Genomic DNA, 26,861 nt, shown 5'->3' with positions numbered 1-26,861 from the left:
TTTTATTTTATTACACAACTATTGTTGAAAATTGTTAATTAGCTTTTGATCTTGTTTAAACTACAGCTTTGCTGCTGGTTGTATTTAAAATTAGGACATTTAAAAGAAACTAAAGATGGCTAAGCAAGCAATAAAGTTTGAGTTCACCAACCACACTGCGATATGCCTGTTATGGTCTTGACAGCAATTAAAGAAAAAAAACGTCAGACAATTATTGTGGACAGAATTTTCTCCTTCCTACAGGTGACGAGAAGGGAAAATAATAAAGTGAATTGGCCTTGGTGAGAAATTTACCTTCTCCTTTTCACCTTAGCAATTAGGTGCAGATTGAGAAAGTTCAGGACCTGTTAGCAACTAAGGACCTTTATGGTTTGTGTCCAATCTAAATGGAGGCAAGGAGGTGGCATTGGAAAATCACTCTCTACCTATGCCTCTGATACCTATCTCTCCACAACAAGAAGGTAAAAGTTATTGAATTCTCATTCCTGGATTTCTCTGGTTGGCAGTTTCTGGCAGGTTACCAGTGTAGGATGAAATACTTGCTCTTCCATACCTGTCAACTCTGAATGAGTTGATTGACGGGCAATTAGGTGTGTTACCTTCCCTGTTTGGATGAACATTTTAATTATCACATAACGTGCTTACCTCCCTCACTTCAAAAATATAGAGGAAAATTCCATAGTTGGTTTCACCGTAGAAGACATCAATAATTGTTCTTGTAATTGTGTCGAAACAGGAGTCCAGTGAAATTAAGGAATTTAATAGTTTTGTATCAGTATACATTATTGCTGGAGAAATTAATGGGACTAAAAGTGGGGAAAAAAAGCCAAATAAATGGATGTGATGGCCTAGACCCTAGTATTGTAAGAGTTGGTGGCAGAGGTAATGGATGCATTGCTTTTGAAATTCAGAAGGAATTTAGTGCAGAAGGAACATTCCAGAATGGTAGCAAAAGTAACCATGTGATTTAAGAAAGGAGGGAGTGCTAAACTGCGGCACGATTGGCCAGTTAACCTAACAGCCCTAGCAGTCTTCCATTGTGTCAGCAAGTGATTGATACATTAATGCGTTATTCATTACTTAGTGTGGCTGATTATAAGAAGGCTCTGCTGCATTTGCTGTGGGGAAGACAATAGATTGATAAGGAACAGGATTTGCAGGAATGCCTTACCTGAGCCCTCACTGGCCAGCTGAGCTTACCATTTCTCCTTGCCTCTTCTAAGGCCACTCCAATGAATTGGCTTCCAGAGGTCTCAATTTTAGCAACTGCTCTCATTTAACTGTATTAATATTTAGCATCTTCACGTCTCGCTGGTTTAGTAGTAAAGTTGTTGGTGCATGGTGTGTAGCCAATTCATAATTTCAAAGGTCTTTGGATATAAGGTTGTCATCCATTCAATGAACGACTCAGCCAAGCCTAAATGTTGACTTATTTAATATGTGCATTATAATGAATTATTATACTTCAGGACCTCTGTATTGTTCTTGTTCTGCCAACTGTTACCAAACTTAGATCTAAGACAGTGAAAGTACAAGCTATTCAGCCTTTTCTACTGCTTACCACATCTTGTCCAGGTCTCATGACCGTAAAGGGATGCAGGTTTGGTAGACTTGCACTTTGAGGTTCAAGGCCAGGTTACCATTGCTTTGCACTTTATTACTCAGCTTTGACATAGCAGATGCATCTTTTTCAAAGCTTGTGTAGATCTGACAGATCACTGGAGATTGTGGAACCTAGATATGTGAAGTTATCAGCAACCTCCAGCGTCGCATGATTCACATGGTCAGTACTGATAGATGTTACGGCAACATCCTCGACCATGGCGTTTGCCTTTCATGCCTGAAAACATAAGCATAAGAGGGAATCTACCTATTTACTGTTGATAGTACTGCACGATATGCGATACTAGTGTGGCATTGTAGATGAAAGAAAACTGGGAGCTTTAAGCCAGTTAGCCTGACATCAGTAATAGGGAAAATGCTGAAATGTAATGTTAGAGGTGTGATAACAAAATAGTGAGAACATCATATAATTCGACTGTGATATGGATTTATGAAAAGAAGGTTTTGCTTGACAAATTTTAGAGGTTTTGCAGATTGAGAGTAATGTTTTCTGTTAGTTGTACAGCAAAGCAACATTGCACAGTGCTGTAGGCTACACGCAACCCATGTCTCCTTTAAGGTGCGTGTGTCTGTGACCATGCAGCACTTTTAAAGACATGTGATGCAGCAAATTTATTGTACACTGCAAGACAAACATTTGATAAGGTTATTACACAAAATTTATACCTCATTTAGTTGCAGGGATGATACATCAGCATGGATTGAGTATTGGTTAACAGAAAACTGGAAAATGGAGAATAAACTGGATATTTTAGGTTGACAGATTATACTGCAAGAATTGATGCTCCAGTCTCAGCTTTGCAATCAATATCAGTGACTTAAGTGAGAAAGGGAGCTGAGTGTAATGTAGCAAATTTTGCTGGGAAATGCCATTTCATTCATATTGTTATTTTTGAAATTAATCTTGAGTGGTAAGGAAGTAGGAGATGTTGGTATTCACAAGAACTTGGGAACAAATAGACTGTGACAGTAAAATAGCCAGGAATGTGAAAGTAAATTAAGAACATTTACAAGTATGTGAAAGGAGAATGGTTAAAATAAACATCGGTCCCTTAGAAGCAGAGACAGGAGGTATTATCATTGGAAGGAGCAATGCATTGAATGGATATTTTGCATCTGCTTCATACTAGAAGATGCAAATATCAGAAATAGAGGTAACTGAGGGGCTAAAATGAGTGAAGAAATTAAGGTAATGTAATTAGTTATTAGCAGACAAAAAGTATAGGAGCAGCATGAGAAACTAACATCTGACAAATCCCCAGGCACCTGATTCTAGGTTACATCCGAGGATTCTTTTAAGGTAGCTGCAGAAATTATGAATGTGCTAGTTTTGATTTTGCAAGTGCTTTTAGTTCTGGGGACATATCAATGGATTGGAAATGATCAAAAGTATAACTGCCATTATGAGGGGAAGAAGAGACAAAACAGGAAATTACATGCTAGATAGTTCGTTTGGCTAGATGCATAGTGATGCCAATACCATGGGTTTGATTGCCATATCAACTGACAGTGCCATGAAAGTCCCACCTTTTCAAAGTTAAACTCACCAGTCATCTTTCTCTGTCAAGAGTAGCCTTGTGGTCCTCTGGGACTGTGATGATCTTTATTTGGTTTAATCTTGAGAGGATAAATGGAAAAAAAAATTCCTCCACTTGTTGTTTTAGTAACCAGAATCATAAATATTAGATCATTAACAGAGTTATTGAATTTAATAACTTGAGTGTAGACCTATTTCTAGTTCAGGTGAAGATCATTTGATACAAAAAATGAATACTGTACAATAGGAATCAGGGCAGAGTGATCTTCTAATTATTTACACTCACCTAAAGGAGCAGAAAAGATGTTTTCTACATTATTTTCCTTAATTGTTTGTATTATAGATCTGTTCTTGAATTTTCCAGTGGATTACATGACTTTTGGGCAGCAGGTAGAGAGTGCTTCTATGTCATGCACATGAAACATAGCCCTTGTTTAGGAGAGTCTAATATTTTTGTTGCTTTAAGTCATTGCTGTACATTTGCACTTATAATATTTGCACTTAAAAATTTAAGGTGCCCTAGATAATGGGGTTAGTAAATAGAAAACTCTGTGGAGCTAGCACTTGCAAAGTTTAATACATTCAAATGCTTTCACAACTCCGACATCTAAAGGTTTCATACAGACTAAAAAGTTTATTAATTGTCTTGAGATAAAAAAGATTGCTGAATCTGGGTGACTCCTGTGTTGTCTACAGAAAATGTTGCTTTTTTTAAGGGTTGTATGGTAGCTCAGTGATTAGCACTGCTGCCTCAGCACCAGGGACCCGGGTTCGATTCGAGCCTCGGGCAAATTTACGTGTTGAGTTTGCACATTCTCCCTGTCTACATGGGTTTCCTCTGGGTGCTCCAGTTTCCTCTCACAGTCCAAAGATGTGCAGGCCAGGTGAATTGGTCATGCTATATTGCCCATAGTTGCATTAGTCAGAAGGAAATGGGTCTGGGTGGGTTTCTCTTCGGAGGGTTGAGGTGGACTTGTTGGGCTGAAGGGCCTGTTTCCACACTGTAGGGAATCTAATTAAATCTAAACTTTTTTAATTAACTTTCTACAAGGCAGTCTTCATAAAAGTGCCAGATAGACTTGTGAAAATTATGCAGCTAAAACTGACTGATTTATATTGATAAAGTGTCCTTAGTGGATGGGAAAAAAATTAAGACAACTCACTTGAGCCTATTTACTGTCTTTTATTGGTATAATTTGAGCTTGGTAACAATGAGGTTTCTGCATTTCAATTTTTAAAAAAAACTATACAATAATGTTTAAGTGACCTTTGGCTACAACTATAAAGATTGATCTGAGTATCACTAAAAACCACTAGCAGTCACATTTCTAAAGACATTATAATATGTGGAATTTGTTTTAGTCTTTTTCTCACCTGACTCTACTTTTAATTAACTAACTTGTGTAAAGTGAAACCATATTCTAACAAATGATTTTGGAGCATGTAATAGATTAATTCCATCTTCTGCAGGATCAGTAGGAAGGCAGAGATTCTGTTCAGGTGCAAGATCACTTGGGGTGTTTTTAACACTGCATGTATCACATTGAAATAAATCAATGTCTGCATCTTGTGACATTAGACTTACAGTCTAATTCTGCAGTGTAGTTCTAACCAGGGCGGATGCCCCAACTGCAAAGGTGTTTGATTCTACTTGGAATGCAAATACTGTGAAATGCTAAATCATCTTAATGAAGAGTATCCAGTGGACTCACTGGGCCCTCTTATACATCCACGTTTGTGGATTTAAATGTTTGGAGAGCATAACACATCAAAAATAATTACGTCTCTCTTTTTTTGATAAAGAGTTAGCATATAGATGTATATTTATGCATGAACACAATACCCTTCTGGACAATTTCCATCCTAATATGCAATAGGGGTGCAGCGTAATTAACATTATATTTTCTGACTGGAACTTAAGTTTCATGAGTGACGGATCTCAACTTCGTTTGTTACATTTTTAGTAATGATTCTGAATGAATATTCAGTATCGATATCACGTGTAATGTGAATTAAACCAGTTTGACTTGGGTGGCAGCATGTTGTGCACCATTCTGAAAGAGTGAGTTTATGGCTGGCTTTCTTATTCAAATATGGGGCTATCTTTTGTAAGTGATGGTTAAAATGGAACCTTCCATTTTGCATATCTACTATGATCCAGGAATTTCTTACATCTATTATACTTGAGCAGAAAGTTTTTAACTGTACTACAACAAAACTGCTTGTTTTTATAACTGAGGAAAATGCAGCTTTATACTAATTTTTAGATTTCCAATGAACCTTTTTCCAAAATAAGGTTAGTAAATGCTCTTTATACTCTGTTCAGTTAGCTGTAAACAATAGAATTTCTATGGAAAATATGCAACACAATTGTGAAATTCCTTAAAACTTTGTACCTTTTTCTTCTTGTTAACTTGCAAGAACATTTCAGTTTCTAACTCATTTTGTGGTGGTTTTGAAATTCCAGTTGGAAGTTACATAGGAAATCCTCCTTCAACGTTTCTTTTCTGCTTCTGCTTTGCACATCTCTTAGTATCCATTCGAAGACAAACCCAATAATTTTCAAGCCATTAATAGTTTTTACTTCACTTCTTGCATTAAGAAATTTAGATTGAATATGCTGAGATATCACTTTTTAAGTATTATTTAATTTTTCAATATACATTTTAACATGTATTAAACTAAACTGTTTACTTAAGTTACTGTTAAAACCACTACTTCCAGCTACACATTTCATTCTACTGTAAACTATGAGCAAACAATGAATAAAATAATCAGACTACTAGTATTTTTTCTTTTTATATTGCAATTGCAAGTTACAAAACTATCGGTGATAGAGGAAAACGCTGTTTGACTTGAGGGGAAGTTGAAGAAGGGACATTACACAATGAACCCTCTGGGAAACATCCAGTCGGTGTTGGCAACCCTGCATTAGAGTTGTATCTCTTCAGGCAAAACAAAGTATATTGTAATCAGTGATGTTTTAGTGGCATTAGTTTCACAGGTAAAGCAATGCTGCTGTTATTTTAATTAAATGTAATTGAGGTAGTTTTAAAAGGAGCAGATGGATTATATTTCACTTTTGTTGGTGGATTTGTGACACTCCAACACTGTTTATGGAAAAGTCTGTTTTGTTGAATTGAGAGCACTTAACTTCCTGTTTCTATTGTTAATCAGGTTTCTAAATGGCCACTGTTTCCTGCTTTATGGTGTAAAGCCACAGAAAACAACTACATTTATTACACACAAAATAAGGACAAAAGGCACATAATGCATCACATAAATAAGAGTTTCAAGTTTATTTGTTATCAGCATTTGGGAACATGGAATTATAAGGTATGAGACTGCAAAACATGATTAGAAAATATTTATTTGATACACAGGTCAGATGTGCAATTATGTTTTTGGGTTATGGGCACTTATTTTCTGAATTCAGCTGATATAGCTCCTTTAATACACTGAAATGTTTCAACATTCTTTGCAAAATATGACATCAAGCCACATGAGGAGCTATTAGGTCATATAGTCTGAAACTTGATCAAAGTGGTAGATTTTAAGGATTGTCTTAAAGGAGGAAATTAGACATGTATAAAGAAGGTATTCCAGAGCTTAGGGCTTTGGGTAAATGAAAATGTGACCACCAGTAATAGACGATTTAAGATTTGGAATGCCCAAAGACCAGATTTGTCTGGAAGGGTTGCAGGGCTGGAGGAGATTACAGAGCTGAGAATTTTAAAATCAAAATGTTATTTGATTTGGAGCCAACATAAGACTTGATGCATGTTAAGATGGAGTTTTGGATTGTCTCAAGCTTACAAAAGGTAGAAGTGGGAGACCAGCCCAGACTGAAATGAAACAGTCAAGTCCAGAGATGATTTAATGTGGATCTTAGGAGAAGATCACTTAAGACAAGTGAAGTCAGGTAAAGTTACAGTGGAAATAGGTGATCTAAGTAATGGCATGAATATGAAGGGAAAATCTCATTTTGGTATCAAATGTGCAAAGTTTGTAAACAGACTGACTTAATCTCGCACTGTTGCCAGAGAGAGTGATGGAGCTCATAGCTAGAGAATGGAGTTTGGAACAGGCATCAAAAAGAATGCCTTGTTTCATTTTTCTGTTGAACTGGTGGGAATTTCTGCTCATCTGGTACTGGATGCCAGATAAGAAATTGGATAATTTAGCAAAGGGGAGGAGTTGAGGTTGTTGGTGGTGAGGTAGAGCTGAGTGGTGTTGCCATAATTTGTGAAAACTACTGCTGTGTTTTTGAGGTGTCACTGTTAACCGTGTGAAGATGAGAAATAGGAAGGATGCAAAGATAGATCTTTGGGGAACACAAAGGTTAGAAATTCAGGAGCAGGGAAAGAGCCAAACTTGCCAGAAAATTCTAAAATCTTTGCACTCTTTAAGATTCTTGATGATCAAACTGTTTTCCCCATGCTGTCTACATTTGTTTAAAAGTACACAAGCATAAACCTGTATTCTGGTTCTAGTCTAATGTCCAGTTTTTGACATTGTTGGGCATGATTGCATTTTATGTTGACTTTTGCATTTGTTCCTACCTCATAAGAAATGTAGTTTAGAAGTACAACCGGGTGCAGTGTTTCATCTACTAAGTGCACGTATTGTGAACTGTAAGCTATGCTATGCTTACAGATAAGTTATAATTGTGGAGTCTAGGTCTATTGTAAGAAGATATCTACGTGATTGAACATTGACTGGGACTGCCATAGTGTGAAAGGTTTGGATGGTGAGGAATTTGTTAAACATGTTCAAGAAAATTTTCTTTATCAATACATACATGTCCTTACTAGAGAAGGAGCAAACTTGACCTGTTGGGAAATAAGGAAGGACAAGTGACTGAAGTGTTAATAGGGGAACATTTTGGGATTGGAGATCATAATTCTATTATTTTTAAAGTAATTATGAGAAAGGATAAGCCCTCCATAAAAGTTTAAGTTCTTAATTGGAGTTGCACAAATTTTAATGGTATGAGGCAAGAACTTTCAAAAGTTGATCGGAGTAGATTGTTTGCAGGTAAAGGGATGACTGACAAATGGGAGGCTTTCAAATGTGTGGAAACAAGAATTCAGAGGCATTATGTTCCTGTTTGAGTGAAAGGTAAGACTCGTAAGATGAAGGAACAGTGGATGAATAAAGATGTTGAGATTCTAGTCAAGAATAAAAAACCATCACAGACAACTGGGATCAAAGGAATCTCTTGAAGCGTACAAAGAGTATAAATTACTGGGCCCCCATCAGAAATATTTATATAATCTATAACATTATATCATCTGGTTAGCTGCTGGAGGACTGAAGGGTGGCTAATGTTGTGCCTTTAATTAAAAAATGCTATAAGGAGAAGCCTAGGAATTATAGACCTGCAAGTCTGACATGGGTGATGGGTAAGTTATTGGAGGTGATTCTGAAAGATAGAATTTACATGTATTTGAAGAGGTAAGGAATAATTAGTGATAATCAGTATGATTTTGTGCGAGGAAAATAATCAAATGATCATGAAATCATTGTAACTTATCATAAAAAGCCCATCTGGTTCATTAGTAACCTTCAGGAAAAGAAACTTTCATTCTTGCCTTGTCTAGCCTGTATGTGACTCCAGACCCAGAGCTATGTGATTTAGCTGTCATCTGGACAGTTGGGGTTGGACAATGAATGTTGATATAGCCAGCGATGCCCATAATACATGGGGGGAAAAAGGGCTAGTATTTATTTTCTACATAATTTGTCTCCTCCCCTTCCCCTCCTTCTGATTATGTTCTAGCCTACTTTACCTTTGGAAGTATCTAGCATTACTTCAATAACTTCTTGCGATCTAGTTTCATATTCAGCTCATTTGCTGAGTAAAGAAATTTCTCCTGATTTCCTTGTTGAATTTATTGGGAATTTTCTTCTATTCATTGCCCTGATTTTGGATTCTTCAACAAGTGGCATGTTATCTCCACATCAGTCTTATCCAATGCATTTCTCATTTTAAAAACTTCTAAAAAGTCATCTCAAGAGAAAAGCCCTAATCTGTGAATGAGATGGAAAACCGCATAGGAATTCACTCCCAAAAGCTTCCTATTATAAGTATGGCTTTCCAGATTGTTGGTTAAATTCTGGACTGGGTATACATTTTTTTGTGCCCCGAGTTCTAGTTTCCTGTATTTCCCCTTCTTCTGTTATTTCTCTTAATGACTCTAATAAGAGTCTTTCCTCTCTCAATTCCTACTTGTTTGCTGTTTACCCAGGTACTAGCTTCCTTTGAAACCTCACTTTTGCTTTCTCCAGCCTTGCTTTACTCTATTTCACCTTCTTAGTGATTGCTTGCTCTCTACATTTTTGTCTATTGTCTTGCTTCTCTCTCCCTTCTACCATCCTCCCTCGCTTTCTGCATTAGTGAGTATCCTTTTCTTCCTCATTCTCTCTATTCCCGTTTTGACTTGTACTGTGCCCTTTTTACATGCTTCCACTTCTCCCTTTACTCCCTTTGCTCATTATCTTGCTTGTTGTTCAGCCTTTCTCATCCCCATTTGCAGCCTCATAACATATGAATAATCCAGTACAAGAATTGTGATTGACACAGCTTTTTTTAAAAACTGTTAGTTACATGTAAACTGTTTATATCTTGCATATATTACATTTTTTAAAATCCATTGTTTGATTGTTGTATTCAGTTTCAAGTTGCATTGAAAGCACTTGCTTTAGACTTTAACTTGAAAGTGTCAAAACTTGGTTGAAAGATTTAGTTAAGTAAGGATCTTAAGGAGGAAGAAATCAAAGTGGGCAAATTGCATTAGGATGCAAATCATGCAACTTAATTAAATGGTGAAACAAATCTCAATGATGAAATTGTCTACTCCTGCTCCAGTATTTTATTTGTGACAATATCCTTTGTAACCATTAGGTGGTGCTATGTTAGCCAGTACAATGTTAAATTATACCCAAATTTGATCACAAGGCATAAACTTAAACTGTATGTTGACTTTGAGAGTCAGTATTAATTTTCATGCAAGAGCCACTTAGTAACCTAACATCACTGAGTTGAAGTCGACTGTGACTAAGGGGGAAATTCATTAATATTAAATATTTCAGGACCTTAGAAATTTTCAGTGCAGAAAGAGGCTATTCACCCCAGTTAGCTACATGCGACATAGTATTCCTGAACTGAATCCACTATCTTATTTCCCTTAACTGTTTAGATTGATTTCTTCTTTTAATGATGCACTTCCCTCTGATCAGTTGTTGGCTGTGACAAAGCATTCTGTTATCTAACAATTCTGAATATAAATGCATATCCCATCTTTTTCGATGAGGTTTCCCCAAATCAGGCAAAATTGTCTCACTCTTCTGAAACTTAAATTGTTTTTAAAAAAAGCTTGGGTCTGTTGTTGACTTTCTTTGCTGCAGCTGAAATAATCCCAGTATTTCATGTCACTTCTCATAACTATTTTTTTAATCTATGACATTATCTGGGTAAATGTGCATACTATACTGTCAATAGATGGAGAGCCCTTTATATTTTGGGCACCAAAAGCTGAGTGCCACATTCAACTTTTTAAAAAAAATTATACATTTTTCATCAACCTTACTGTGGTATTCCGTATCTCTGTCATAAAATCCCAGACAACGTTGGCCTATGTTTTAATCTACTTGCCAATATATTTTTAGTGAAGGTAGCACAAGTACATGTCAATAATTTGTTCTCTATATCCAAGTCCTGATCACCTACATTAGAACAAAAGTGGATCCACATGGGATATACTACTTCTGCAACTTGTTGTGAGATATCTTAGAGAGGTATTTTGAAAAGTTCACTATACCATGCATTCCTGTTATCCATTCAGAAATTGACAACAATTTGCATTCATATAGTACCTTTTAAAACATCTCAATGTTTCACAGAGATGTAATCAGAAAAATAGATGCTACGTTAAAGGTGCTATTTAGAGATGTGATGTGAAGCTTGGTCATGTGTTTTGCAGATTTAAAGAGGATGGTGCAGGGATTTGGAGATTATTACAAAATGCAAGGTTTGGAAGGCTGAAGGCACTGCCACCAAATATTGGAACAAAATTGAGGGTTGTGAAGTTGATGTGTGGTTTGGAGGGGAATTTGGGTTTGCTGTTCTTACATGGTCTTCTTTATAACTGATAGAAGTTGCAACTGTATGCGAGAGCCAGATGTGGTGAATGTTTGATGTGGTGGATCTTAACTACTTAACTCTTCTGTTGGAAATTACCATTGCTGGCATTTATGTGGCGTAAATGTCACTTCGCTAAAGCTGGAAGGTTGTCCAGGTCTTGCTTCCTGCAGGAAAAGACTACTTCAAAATCTGAGAAACCTTCAGTAAGTTGGAGCATTGTGTGTTTGTCAATAAACTTTCCAAATTCTGGCCTTGAGAAGAAGGAAAAATGGATGAAGCTGCTGAATATGGTTGATACCATTCTGCAGTATCTTGTGGCTGAAATGATTAGCTTTCACACAGCACAACAGTTTTGTTTCATCCTAACTATGACTAACCATAGCAGGGAGCTCGTATTCTTCCCCTACAAAAAATATTTTTTCTCTGTGTTGTTCAGGTTCCTTGATGCTTTGCTAGGTCAAATGCTTCCTTGGTGTCAAGGCCAATTTCTGTAAAAGCCGTGATGTAAATCAGACTTTGTTCTTGATGAAACAAATATTCTGGAGAGAAGTACAGAACAAGTCAATGATTATTAATCTAGTCTGAGTCAAGAGGGCTGCCATGAGAAGGAAGGGAAGAGGGTTGATCAGCTTAAGAAGTCATGTTGTAGAGGAAGGTCAGGATGGGACAGTTGTTCACAAGGAGCTAGTGATAAATGCCTCAGTAATCTTTCAGAGAATACCAAGAAAAAATCAAAAAGTTACATGTGAGCTTATCCAAAGAACATTAGAACTTGAGATGCATTGAGCAAGTTTCAAGACAAAGTGAAGAAGAGACAACATTTTTGGGCAACCTTCACTCATCTCAAAGCACTTTATGACCAATTTAATATTTTTGAACTGCAGTTGTTGTAATATAGATGTGACTGCAAATTTGCACATTGATACTAATCAACAGCAAATTGATGATGACCGTTTTTTGACAGATATTGTGAAGGATGAGTATTGGTCAAAGCCTTGTTGGGAACTCCTCTTCAAAATAGTACCATGGAAATCTTTTGTATTCACTGAAGCAAGGAAATGGAATCTTGGTTTTGCATCTCAGCTGATAGACAGACAGCATTTCCAATTGTGTAGTACTTCCTCATTACTGTAGTAGAGTGTTAACTTTGTTCTTTTTTAGGGGCTTGCATGGGAGTTGAACTAGAATCTTTGGATGCAAAAACGATTGAGCCTGATTAAACCACTACCAACAAACAGCTGTAACAATGACAAAGGGGGAAACTGAATTGGGGTGGGAAGAAAGTAATCAGGCAGTGAAAAATTAAATTAATGTGATTTGGGTAATGAGGAAAAGGAGCTAGTAGGAGAGCTTGGGACCAAAAAGGAAATAAAAGTGTTGGAAAACTAGAGTGGCAGCCAGAATGCCCACCATGTGAACACTGAAGGACTTTGGTGATGAAAAAATGATCCTGTAACCGATTCATATTTCTGAAATTTAATTGAACTGAACTGAAAGATGTGCAAGTTAGGTGGATTAGATATGCTAAATTGTCCATAGTGCCCAGGGATGTGTAAGTTAGGTGAATTAGTCATGGGAAATACAGAATTACAGGACATAAAGTTGGAGGGGAATGGGTCTGGTGGGATGCTCTTCAGAGGGTCAATTTGGACTTGATGGGCCCCAAATAGTTTGCTTCTGCACTGCAGGGATTCTGTGATTTTGTGAAATGTTTTGTCATTATTCAGTGCCAACATTGTTCTAGTTTTACGTATTTTTGGTAGTTATAATGAAAAGGTCAGCTAATAATTTTAATGTTGAATAGATTAACAGTTCAAAGCCTGATCTTTGGTGCTGGGTGTAATTCTTGCATTGTATTGCACTGAATGTTTTACTGAGTTTACTTGTTGAATGGAGAAGCCCTAGCGATGACCCTGTACTGACATTCAGATACATGGTACAACTAAGATTGCTGTGATGCATGACATATGCTCAGATTCATTGTTTACTGTTCCCTTTTTGGGCAAATAGTTTTTTTGAACGGGATTTTGCAATTATGCTTTAGTACTAATAACATTTACTTTGCAGAAATATTGGAAAATTACAAAATATTGCCCTATCTTTACATTGTTGCCTATTACTGCTGAAAACAGCTGTTTTGGAAATCCTACAATGTTGTGCTTACAAATGGTTTAGTAAATTCTTGCATAAGTTGGACAAGTGAGTATCCTCGTCCTATTTATGCTATGTTCATTCATCTGTAAAGGACAACCGGAACTAGAATCATTTTAAACAGCTACTGAAACTGGTAACTTGGTCGTTAAACATAAATCTCTGACGAGACATCTGCCTCTGGTACAGGGGGGATTCCCTGAGGACAGTGGTGCTAAACAGCAGCAAATGAACAGATGTTCAGATAATTTTTTAAAAAATTCCGTGGTGAGGTGGTTGATATTTGTTTAAGAATGCAAGTAAGGCAAATATTTTGTTTTTGTGGTGTGTAAAATGGACTTAGTATGGACTCATAATTTTTGGAAACTTTCGTTTAAGAAAGTTTTTACACCATCACAAGCTCCCCAGTTGCTCTTCCCAAAGTTTTGACATAAGTTACATTTAATTTATATGAAACCACTCTTCACTTTCAACAACTACAAGGGGTTCATGGACTATTTGTCATGAAGACTTAACTATCACTGCCTCTAATGAATTTTTCCTTAATTTCTTGCCCATCAAGCCAAGGTTCCTCCTACCCTAGTCTTGACATCACTTCTTTCACTCACCCACTCTTAATTTCCCTCCTAAGCATTCTTCATACATGAGGTCCACATTGTCCCCTCTTAATCAGTCTGTCTTAAATTTTTATTCTGTATTTGTAACTATTGACACAGATGAGAAAATATGAATAAAGAATTGCTGAAGGATTGCTGCATGTTTTGAAAGCTCATTGTAATCATCATTTGTCCAATTGATTCTTTAAGCAATGATTAAAATTTAGTTGCACATGATCTAGGGCCAAAGGGTTGTGTACATAAGGAGCCTTGGTTAGTATAAATTGCTGATTGGTCTGTGGACAAGTGACTAGTTGTTGATGATAAAGTTCTTTTGCCTGCAACCAATTATATGATTGGTTCTCAGGTAGCTGAATAGCTTGGGGTTGTGAACAAGATACAGAGAAGCCTTTAGATCACCAATTAAAGAATTCTGTCTGTTCTCTGCACTAAATGTAATTTTAAACTTGAAGAAAACCACTTTATCTTTCCTTCAGTAGCTGCAAGCTATGAATTTTAATACGTCAGAGACCTTTTATCAATGAACTAGCTACCCTATGTCTCTTCCAAACCAGTAGAAGCATCAGAGAAGGATGACTGAGAAGCACTATTCTGACCAACACAGGTATCATCTCACCTACCTTGTGAACAGGAACCACTGAACGGCATTCTTAGTCTTTCCCTCTGTCCATAAATGCACATTTGTTTTCCTTTCTCCATATATGTGAAAGCAAGTGCTTCTAAAGGGGATTACAGTTTTAGTTAGTGGAGTTGTATGCTGCAATTGGCTGATTAGATGTTTTGTGATGCAAAGTGGTACCAACAGTGTGGGTTCATTCCTACACTGCTGGAGCTTACCATGAGGGTCCTGTCTTCTCAATCTTGTCCCTGACCTGAGGTGTGGTGGCACTCAGGTTAAACTCACCACCAGTTGCCTTACACTGTAATGAGAGGGGAGCCCTATAGTCCTCTGAGATTACGGAGACTTTACATGCCAACAATTCATGATTGTTTATTCTGTAGCTAGAGTAATTCATTTTTGTGAAGTAAAGAAATTTGGTCCATGCTTTCTGTCAATCTGGGTCTGCAGTTCAGATGAATTGGGGAATCTGCCTTTTTAAAATCTTAAAGTTTTGTGACAACTCTGGGAGTAGTAGGGCTTGATTTGCAGAATGCAACTCAGTGAGGTGTAACTCTTTTTGCCACTAAATTACTGACCACAAGGCATCACTTTCTGGCTCGCGTGCTAGTTGATATTGTAAATGATTCCTTTTCCTTCCCATCAAGTACTGTTACCCTTGACAACTACTGATCTTCACCCTCCCTTTGCTCCTTAAGGTCTTTGATCATGGTGCTCCCTCCTAAATATGAATAAGGAACAAGATAAGGCCATTTGACTTAATCTATAATCTATTTCAGAAGATTATGGCTAATCTCATTTTAACATCAACTCTACAATTCTGCATTTCCCTAATAATCTTTTGTCTGTCCCCTTGGTAATCAAGAATTTGTCTGCCTCTGCCTTATAAATATTTTAAAGATTCTGCACCCACTGTCTTTTTTGAAGAAGCGAATTTGAAAGGCTCTGAACCCCCAGGGGAAAAAATGTCTCCTCATTGGTGCACCTCTTTCCCACAACCTAAGGAATGTGCGAACAGAAAAAAGCTTTTGAACCCCTCCATTAGGTCATGGATATTGAAACACCGTTTAACCATCTTAGTTCCTTCCCCCTTATTACCTTTGACTTTGTTACCAAATCTTACTTTCCTATCACTTACCTGAGGGAGAAAATCTCAGGAGTTGGAGCAGACTTGGAAAAGTTTGGGAGCACGAGAGTGAAGACAAATCCAGCGCATATCATTTACTTGAGATTATCGGGAGCTGGAGCAGACGTAGGTGTGCTGGAATTTATATTCATTCAGGGGATGTCGCTGTTACTGGCTGGGCCACTGTTTATCACCCATTCCTAGTTGCCGTTGGGATGGTGGTGGTGAAGTACTACTTTGATTCACTGCAGTCCATTTGGTGTAAGTAGACCCACAATTCTCTTGGGGAAGGAGCTCTATCATTTTAACTAAGCGACATTATACTCTCAAGACAAGGTTGTGAGTGCTTTCGGGGGAAACTTACAGATGGTGGTGGTATTCCCATATATCTGTTACCACTGTTCTTCTAGATGATAGTGATTTGTTTGAGAGGTGCTGTCTAGTGTCTTGCTGAATTTTTGCTGCACATCTTGTAGATGTTGCGCACTGCTGCGACTGTACATTGGAAGTGGATGAAGACAGTGTGGATGTGATGCTGATCAAGCAGGTTGACTTGTTCCATATAGTGCTGAGCTTCTTGAGTGTTTTTGAACCTGCACACATTTGCTCAAAGCACTACTGATTTGTACCTCATAGGTAATGAACAGATAGTGACTATGTGATCTACCCGCTGCATGTTTCCTAGCCTCTGACCTTCCCTCGTAGCAATACTGTATTTATATAACTAATTATATAATTAGTCATTTCTGTAACCAGTTCAGTTTCTGGTCGGTGTTTGTTGGTAGGGGTGTTGATAAGGATTTCAGTGATTGTAATACCATTGAATGTTGTGGGGTAACGGTTAGATTCTTGCTGGAGTTTAAAAGACTGAAAAAAGGAAATCAAAGTTTGACATCACCGAAGCTAAGAGTTAATTGCTGAGTAGTTCTGCTGTTTCACTTTCTCTAAAGTTAGACTGTTAACTTAAACAACTGGAAAATTTTAATATTTCTTTTACAAATACCTTGAGGGTTAAGTAATGTTCCAGTGATGTCACATAAGATAAGAGGGTAGCAAGGTGTATTAGTATTAGATATAAAGATTGTTATTTAATAAAGAGAAGAATGGCAGGACAGCTCCACCCTCTTGAATGGTCATCTTTTGTTCTGCAGAAATATGAAAATTCATGCTAGATCCTGATTGCGTGCGCCTGCAGAAATGTCATTTGCAGAGTAGCTATTTTTTCAAGCTTGATCGACAGCTACTGTATCAATGAGGCTGAGTGAATAGCATGTTTGTAGATGTGCTCACCCTGCAGTTTAAGGGTTGGCAGAGATTGGGGAGTACCACCAAGCAATGAAGAAAGAAGTAGTAAGTACAGCAAGAGTGCCCTGAGTACATCTCGCTCTCCAAAGTGTTCAGTTTTCAATGCTAATATAAATTGTGGTTTGTCTGGGCATGCAGCCAGAGTCAAGTTCATGGTTGGTTCACCTGTACTGCAGAACATCTGGAAGAGTAACAGTGATAGAAGATTACATGATTTTAGGGGAACAAACTGACGTTTCTGCAGTTACTAGAATTTTGCCTCCTAATGCCAGAGTCCAGGAAAATGCAGAATTGGTTACAGGGCATTCTAAGAGCCTCAGTCATGGTGCACAAAGGTAGAAAGGGGGATGTGGTTCTGCAGTTAGAATGGAACTAGATAGAAAGAAACAAGAAGGACTTCAAAAATCTGTGCATTATCCTTGGCACCACGTATATTTAAGGGAATTAAATCAGTGAGTATTTGGCTATGAAGATTGTACAGGAAGGACAGTTTTGAATTGCTGGGACATTGGGATCAGCCCTGAGGGAAATGGGTCTTTTTGGGGATGAGAGAGTTTTAATAGGTAATAAAGAGAAGTATAATGGTGTGTGGAGTACTGGGAAAGACAGTAAGAATAATAAGTTATTGGAAATTTCATGGCAAGTGGGGAAAGCAATAAAATAATTGTGCACGTATATAAATGCATGGAATGTAGTATTTAAGATTAGCGAGCTGCAGTTGCAGATAGCCACACAGTTGTGATGTGGTAATTAATAAAAGACCAAGCACAAAACATGGCAGGACTGTTATGTTCCTGGATACCAGGTGTTCAGGAAAGGGAATGGAAGAAAAGCTGAAATATTGATTAACCAGAATATTGCACTGCCGGAAAGAATGATGTCCCTGTTCAGTCAAAGACAACCTTTGAGTAGAGCAAAGGAGCAGAGAATGCAAGTACTTGATGTAGTCCACAGATCAGTAACTCGTGGGAAGGGCATGGAGAAACACATTTGTGAGCATATTACAAGAAACATAGTGTAAAATGCCTTATTATAGGTACTCTACTATCTCAAAGTCTACTCTGGTAACTAATATGCAGGCAGCAGCAAATGTTTCTCGAGTGTGTCAGGACAATTTTCTACAGTGTACTTTTCCAGTCTGACAATAATGGAGGAATTGTTAGGATTGGTGAGCCATGTGGATCAAATGTCGATCAATGTATCATAAAGTTTGGGTTGGCTACAGAAACTGAGGACTGATTCAAAGTCAGAATAAACAAATTGGAGAAAGCTATTTCAATGGAGTAGGGATGGATTGTTTTGTATTCTTTCAGGGGATGTGGGCTTTACGAGCCTGGCACACTCATTTTTTTCAGCTGAATTGAATGCTGATAAATGCCACATGTACTTGCACTTACAATGCCATAACGGTAATTGAGACATCGAGTGATTGGGTGAGGCTCCTCTGATCATCCAGCTGCCTCTCATAATACATGGCCATTTTGTGTTGTGTGCAGTCCAATCATAGAGTGCAAATCCAAATGCCATCTGGCAGCAGCAGCTGTCTCCAACCACGAAGGGCTTAGGTGAGGCAGTGAACCAAACCCTTTTTCCCTCAGACTCTGCTCCAACAAAGAGCCGGCTCTGCGCATTGAAGCTGCCACACCCTCCATGTATTCTGTACTCTGCTGAGGCCTGCAGTAGCAATCCGACTGGCACAATCCTCCTAAGGTGACAGAGTCACTGGCTCTGTGCACTGAGTGACAGCACTGCATCAATGGAATGCTCATAGCTGTCCTTCCCCCTCCCCCCAACCCCTGTAACCTTACTAAAGGGTTGCCTTGTTTCAGATGATAAAGTGCACTGCTTTCCAAATATTTTGTAGCACACTGCTCACCTTTTTGTAGCCTGTTGATTGAAATCAATTTGGTCCAGAGGGCAGTTCAGAATCAACCATTTTGTTATGTGTCTGGAGTCACATGTAGGCCAGACAAGGATAAGAACAGTGGATTTCCTTCTCTAAAAAAACATTAGTGAGCCAGATGGGTTTTATAACAATAGACATTAGTGATTGTATGGTAGCCATTAGACTAGCTGTGAATTAGTTTTTTTAATTGAAATCTACCATGCTAGGATTTTAACGATGCCCTTAGAACATTGACCTTAGGATTCTGGATTACTAGTCTATTGATGCTACCACATGCAGGCAGCTTGTACCTGGATGAACATAAGTAGAAGCAGGAGCGGTCAATTGTGGTCCTTGACCTTGCTCCACCATTCAGTACAGTTGTGCTGATCTTGGGCTTTTTGAGTGTTATTTTAGTTGCACTCATAAGTAAGTGGCTGTGAAATAACTCCTCAGAAGCTAGTATCCTGTTACTAAGTCACCTTTATTTACACATGCATAGTACTGGACTCTGGTTTGGCTTCCTCAGAGCCAGCTCTCTGGTTGAACAGAACCTCTAATGCTCCTGTTGATTTTTGTCAGTCTGAGTTCCCTGATTGGGGCTGTTAAGCTGGCGCAATCATGGAACTCCTGTTCTGAGCTCCACTGGGTTGACCTCATTACAATCACTACAGAGAATATTCCGTCACTGCTGATTTAATGCCTTGCAGATGGTGGACAAACTTTAGGGAGTCAGAAAGTGAGTTAAGGCCACAGTATTGTGGTTAGTCAGTTAAATTTCAGGCGAATGATAACCCCAGGATGTTGCTGCGGGAAGGAATTCAGACATGGTAATGCCATTGAATGCAAAAGGGCAGTAACTAGATCTTCTCTTGGAGATGTTTATTGCCAGGCACGTATGCAACTTATCACTGTAAATTGTCCAGTAATGCTGCAAATGGACATGGACTGCTTCAATAGTTAAGGAATTGTGATTGTTGCTGAACATTGCAACCTTGTTTACTGATGTAAAAATCACACAACACCAGGTTATAGTCTAATCGGTTTAATTGGAAGTACTAGCTTTCGGAGCGCCGCTCCTTCTCCACAACCACCTGATGAAGAAGCGGTGCCCCAAAAGCTCGTGCTTCCAATTAAACCTGTTTGCCTATAACCTGGTGTTGTGTGATTTTTAACTTTGTACAACCCAATCCATCGCCAGCATCTTCAAATCTTGTTTACTGATGATTGCGCAGTGAGATGAAGAGCCAAATTCCTCTGGTAGAACCCAAATGTGTGTTATTAAATATGTTGTTCCTTTGCAAGTACTATTTTGTAGTACTATCAATAAAACATTCCATTATTTGCTGATTCATTTTGCTCTTAAAACAAAAATGTGAAGAGACGATGTAAATTAAGGGATACAACTTTGAATTGGTTATGGGAGTACTGGGACCTAGATGTATATGTACAAATGTGTATAAAACATTGAAGGTGGCAGTATCGGCTGAAAGAGTAGTTAAGAAAGCACATAGGTATCATAGGCTTTATTGTTAGTGACATTGTGTGTGAAGCGAAGTAAGTAAGTATCATATGTGTAAAACTAGGCGGTTGTAATGCGATCAAAGTTCCATAGATGCTATTGTACCTCTGAGCTCACGCTCCTAAAATTTCAGCTCTCAACCCGTTTAGGTCCTGACCCTCACATTGGAAAGCCCTAGTATACATGTCTCATTTAAAACATGTCTTATTTCATCTGCCACAGTTCTGCAAAATCTATTAACCTGTTCATCTTCTCCTGTATTTGATTACTGACCTCTTGGTTAATTATACTTCCTATATATGCACTGTCAGCAAATTGTGATATTGTGTGCTCAATATGCAAGTATAGCTCATTTTCTCTCCCTCTCTCCCTTTCCCTCTTTTTCTGTCTTTATTTCTAATTAACCTGTTCAGGCATGTTATGACACACCTCTGGGACAGGTAAGACTTGAGCCCAGATTATCTGGTGTGCACACTCGCACAGAATCACAATGTTCCCAAAGCCCTTTGAATTCCAGTTTTATTTGCATTTCTTGTGACAAACCTTGTGTGGACTTGAATTATCTCCTCTTGTTTGAACACTTTGCTCGCTGGCTAATCAGAGTTAACTTCACGCAATCTCTCCCACTCTCTCTTACTCTAGCCAAGTCTTTTTTAACACAACCAAGCAGGTGTGTGTTCTACATTCTTAAAAAGGAAATTGTAAATCCTTAGTGAAGGTGATACTTTATTCGCAGGTTTTGGTTCTAACCTGTGTCTTCCAAAAATAGGAAGTGTATCTACTATTAAGATGTCCTTTCTTTAATGTGACTGGCTGGTGTTCAGCATGAATGATATTCCAGCTGATCTGTACTGATACTCAGTTGGAAAATTGGGATCTTTGTTTGCAATATACAATCATCTCATGCCATGGAACCATGAAGATGTCGAGGTTAAAGGAGGTTTTGGGTTATTAAATCAAAACTAGACATTGGTTTAGGTTTTTAAAGTTTCAGTGTTCAAGTGGGTGGATTTAATGGAGGTTAGGATACACATGCAATTTGAGATAGAATGACAACTAAAGCAGGCAAGAAATTCCACAATTCTGAAATCTTAATGAATCCACTCCAAAGCAAAACACTGCAGTGAGTCTTCATTGCAAAATTTTGGTAGGTGCAGATTGAAAAAATAAGCAGGTAGCAACCCTTAAAGGGAAAAAAGAGAAAGGATTGAGCATTACTCTGCATAATAGAACAAATTTTACAGTAGATTATGAGGAAGCTAGAATTTGTCATGGGATTATTGATGAGTTGATTTATAGAAACTCTAATATTGCACGATACTCTTGCATTGTCTGAACTAAAAACTGCATACCACAGAGTTTACAATTAAAGATAATTAGCTTCTAATAGCTTCTAATCTTTTTAATGATATAAGTATTCCTGTGCAATAGCTTGTTATTAGTAGTAAAATCCTGAGTTACTAAAACAGTGAAGTTACTCCATTCTTCTCCTCTCCACACTTCTCTAAGAAGGGATAAAGAAGAAATTGTTTAGAAATCCATCCTTTGTATCGACTGTTTGTGATCACTACCAGGGAAACAAAATTTTGTAAAATTGTATTGAAAATGGTCAAAATAAAATCAGTTTCTGTCATCCATCAATGCACCATGATTCTCATGAATGTAGCTTGCTGGAATTTTAAGGGTATAATACATCCAGTGCAGGTAGTAAAGTGTGTGTGTGTGGAATATTTAGTCTTCCAAAAAAAAACTGATAAATGAATTTGCAAGATTTTTTAAAAATCTGGTACTTGCAAATACAGTAGCTTTGAAGATCTATTTATGACAAGCTGTTGATCTTTTCCAGGAATGTCCTTATCAGCAGGATCATCTCCTCTGCACTCTCCAAAAATAACTCCCCATACATCACCTGCGCCTCGAAGGAGAAGTCATACTCCAAATCCAGCAAATTTCATGGTACCTACTAGTGCCTCTACGCCAGTATCTGACGCAGTCTCTCAGTCTCCATCTTCTGGTCAGGTGATACAAAAAGAAACTGTGGGAGGGACAACTTACTTCTATACTGACACAGCTCCAGGACCTCTTCCAGGAATGGTGTGTAGATACTATTTTTTGTTAATTACTGCAAATTACTGCCCTGCAGCAGAAAATGAACTTGGAATGGGGTAATGGAACAATGTAAGCTAACTGCTTATTTCATTTATTCTGTAGAGCAAGTGCTGTGTGTGTGTGTAAAGTATATAACTAATTACAAATTATTGAGCAAAAACTTTGCATTAATTCTGTATTCAACATTTTGCTTTATGTGGATAGTTAAGTTCTGCAATTGATATTTCGGTTTTCTTGTTTCTCAGGTATTTCCGACTTATCATATTTATCCTTCGTCTGCACCCCATGTTGCTTATATGCAGCCGAAAGCAAATGCACCTTCTTTTTTTATGTCCGATGAACTCAGACAGGTAAATTGAACATGAATTTTCACTTTCTGTCATGAATATTTTAATTATTCTAGGTAACTTTTGGTAATATGTATATATCATACCTGAATGTCATGTTTGAAAGATTCTTTCTGCCTCCTTAGAGACCAACACCCAAGTCAGCCTTGCTACAAGGAGGAACATTATTCTGGCAAGGTCAAAGGAAAAGTGCTTGTCAAATAGCTGGTCACCTTTGAGATCTGATGATCACAAATAGGTAGATCACACACAAGTGAAGCTAAACTCCATAGTGCTGTTTGTTCTTTTAGCTTAAGGTGGAGAGTGCTCCAAGGTTCTGGTATTCATGATTGCATTCCACTGTTCAGCAACCAATTTTTCGTGGCCTGATTGGAGGATGAATTGAAGTACACCAGTAGAAATGGTTTGCAAATGTTAATCCATTTTTGCATACTTTTTGCTTCGTGGATATCCCAATTTGATGAGTAATTGAAGAAGTTGGGAGTTGGTGTGCATTTAGGTATGAATTTCCAAAAGTAAAGTAATGGGCTATATACTGAACTGTCAGTGAGTTTGCTAAATGTGACTTAGAATATGAGTAGGCTAATAAACATCACTTTATCATTCTAGTTTTTTTTTTTACCTTCACTTCTCAAATATTTATGATCATTCCAAATGCAAAGATGGATAATGGAACTTGTCTGTAAGTCCTAGCTTTGTAAATGACGAATAGAACTGCAGCACACTATTGGTTAATGATAGATCATTGATTTGCTGCAAAGAAAATCGACAAATGAGGAAAAAGATATCATGGGTCCAGTGACCCTTCTGAATCTAAGAAAGTTAGAAAATCATTACCTGTACCTCCATAATTAACTCGTATCCTCTGCTGCATTTCATTCCATCCTGGCTTGGTGATTTAGCTGCTTTAAGTACATCCAAAATTTCTCAAACTTTGTCCTTATTAAATTTTATCCCATCCAATATCACAGTTACTTCCTCTTTAATTGGGACTTTGGCACCATCTTCTTAGGAAATACAGATGCAAATTACTCATTTGGTACTTTAAGTGTGCCCTCTACCGCCACCTGCATATCTGCTTTTTGGTCCCCAGTCAGATCCATGTAACACACCTAAATTCCTTACAAAGTTTGAAAGTGATATACAGAGGAACCTCTATTATCCAAATGAGATGGGCAAGCACTATTTCATTCAAATAATTGATTATTCAGATAATCAATTTTAGCTTAAACAGGGGAGGCCATACTGATCTAACGCTGTGCTCTACTGGAGAATTTGTTTAAATCTACAATTTTAATGAGTCAGCCATTTAAACAAACCACTCTTTGCAGCCTGAAAGGTTAAAGTGAGAAGAACTAAACCGTTACCATGAAATTCCAGCCTTAAACAAGGTCCTGAACAGCTTCTACAATTGCAAGACCATTTACAGTATCAGTTCCCAGGAACTCAGTCACGCGATGGAAAGACAAAAGCCCTGCCTCACACATGCCCAGTTTAAATGGCCCAGTAAAGTGTCAGGAATGCTGTAAAACACTTGCAAAGGGCTGTGTTACAACCCTTATCTAAAAAAGTATCCAGTTGCTGATGCTTGAGCTACTTGTATTTTTTTGTTTTTGCCAGCATTTTCGCATCTTCTTCAGTACAGGTAAATAGAATACACTTACCTCTTTGTCGTAAAGTTTTTGCGGGACCTTGAAATCTTCTTCAGATAATAGAGGTTCCTCTGTACTGCAGACTTAAACAAAAGTCTTAATTTTTTTTTCAAAAAAAAACAGCTAATTCTACAGCTGAGGCACTAGCTGGCTAATATTTAGGTAATTAGAGCAAAAGATTTAAGATTAATAACAGTTTGAAATGTCCACTTGTTAAAAATAATCAATAATGAACCATCCTTGGGTTACTAGGAAACTAATAAATGTTGCTCAAAAAGTTGATGAACACAATAAGAATAGAATCAGGGTAAATAGCTATGTAAAATGGGTGATAAGATTTTCTCAGGTAGATGCAAAGGAAAAGACCAACTAGAGTAAACTGGTCCCTTGGAGGCAGAGGCAGGAGAAATCATCATGAAGAATAAGGAAATGGCAGTAGAAATGCAAATTATACAGCTGAAAAATTGTGTAGCTAACAGGCTAGGAATGAGGAAGTTTTGACATTGATATCAGCAAGGAGAGGTATCTAAGAAAATTGAGCGTCTAATACTTGACACATCTCTTAGACCCCCAGTGGCCTATACCCAATGTTTCTAATAAAGGTTGCTGCAACAATGGAGGGTGCACTAGTTATGAATTTCAAAACATCTTGATATTCTAGAACGCAGCCATCAGATTAGTATTTAGCAAACATAACCTTAACATTCATTAGGGGAGGTTGTGACATAGTGGTAATATTCTTGGATTGGTAATCCAGAACTCCAGGTTAATGTTCTGGGTTTGTATTCCATCATGGCAATGAAATTCGAATTCACTAAAAATCTAGAGTGAAAAACAAACCTAATAGTGACCATGTAACCACTGTTGATTTGTTGTAAAATCTCATCTGGTTCATCAGTATCTTCTATGAAAGGAAATCTGCCATCCTTATCTGGTCTGGTCCACATATGACTCCAGCGTGGTTGACTCTTAACTGCCTTTTGGACAATTAGGTATTAACCTAGCCAGCAATGCCTACATCCGATGATTAAGTTTTAATAAAAAGAAAGAGAGGCAGCAGGGTACCATGAACAATCATATCAGTCATTGGGAAAATACTAGAATCTGTTATTAAGGAAATTTGATGAAAATGAACACAGTTTTACGAAAGGAAAGGAAAGTTTAATTTGGCAAATGTATTATATAGTTTTGGATGTGTAAGTAATATGATAGGTACAGGTCAGTAGACATCATATATGTACATTTCCAAAATGCATTCACAAAGATGCCACATAAGAAATTAATATGCTAGGTATGGAGTAATGGGAGCAATATGAGCATAGAAGGTGGATTGCTTAAAGGACAAGAAACAGAGACCTGGTTAAATGAGGCATTCACAGGTTGGAAGGTGGAGACTCCAGTGTCATGAAGATAAATCACTCATCAGCTACTTACAATCCATATAAATGTCTTAAGCAGAGAGACGTGAATGCATTATTCTAAGATTGCTGACAATACAAACTTGGGTGGGAATTCAAGTTATGAAGAGGACATGAGGTCGCAGAGATAGAGCTCGGTTAAATGAGGTGATAATGTGGCAGATATAGTATAATAGGGAAAGTGTAGATTAAGGGTATGAAACTTTTAAACATTGATGTTTGGAAGACTTGGATGTACTTGAACAGGAAATATGAAAAGTTAGCATGCAATACATTGAGCAATTAGGAAGGCAAATAATGTCTGGGCTTTTATTATTGAAAAGAAACTAAACTTCAAGAATAAGTAAGTCTTAGCACTGCACCTGGAACACTATGCACTGTTTTGGTTTCAATTTCAAAAAAGGATACACTTACTATGGAAAAGTACCAGTGCAGGTTTGTTCACAGGATTGGTTCCTGTGATGAGATACTGAGTAAATTGGTTCTGCTTTCTCTGGAGTTTAGAGGAAGAAGAGGTGATCTCACTGAAACCAGTCAGATTCTGTAGGTTTCATGGGTTAATCATGAGGTTGAGTGTCTTTGGAATTGTATATCCATGTTATGGATGCTTCATTGTTCATAAAACCAGCAGTGAAAGCCAGGTTGAATATAGTATGTCAGAGGGAAGCGAAATACAAAATGAGATGCAAAGCAATCTGAAATTGACGGATTTGAGATTTCTCAGAGCATCAAAGAATATGTGAGTAGACTAGGAAATAGAATTGAGGTGGAAAATCAGCTAAGATCATACTGGGTAGCACAGCA

At 37.7% G+C, this 26,861-nt stretch overlaps 1 protein-coding gene across 2 annotated transcripts in view; it reads left to right on the top strand.

Annotated features, from left to right (window-relative positions):
- Nucleotides 1–26,861, top strand: part of pan3 (poly(A) specific ribonuclease subunit PAN3) — a 161,618-nt gene that overhangs the window by 71,018 nt on the left and 63,739 nt on the right. For both annotated transcript variants that reach the window (XM_072577296.1, XM_072577295.1), the window contains exons 6-7: nt 22,378–22,625; nt 22,886–22,990. In XM_072577296.1, the coding sequence (XP_072433397.1) occupies nt 22,378–22,625; nt 22,886–22,990 (353 nt within the window). The remainder of the gene's footprint in view (nt 1–22,377; nt 22,626–22,885; nt 22,991–26,861) is intronic.

This window comes from Chiloscyllium punctatum, chromosome 9, assembly GCF_047496795.1.
Source record: "Chiloscyllium punctatum isolate Juve2018m chromosome 9, sChiPun1.3, whole genome shotgun sequence".
In the NCBI taxonomy this organism is placed as follows: domain Eukaryota; kingdom Metazoa; phylum Chordata; class Chondrichthyes; order Orectolobiformes; family Hemiscylliidae; genus Chiloscyllium; species Chiloscyllium punctatum.
Note: the sequence above shows the minus strand (reverse complement) of the source record. Positions and strands in the feature narration are given on the sequence as shown.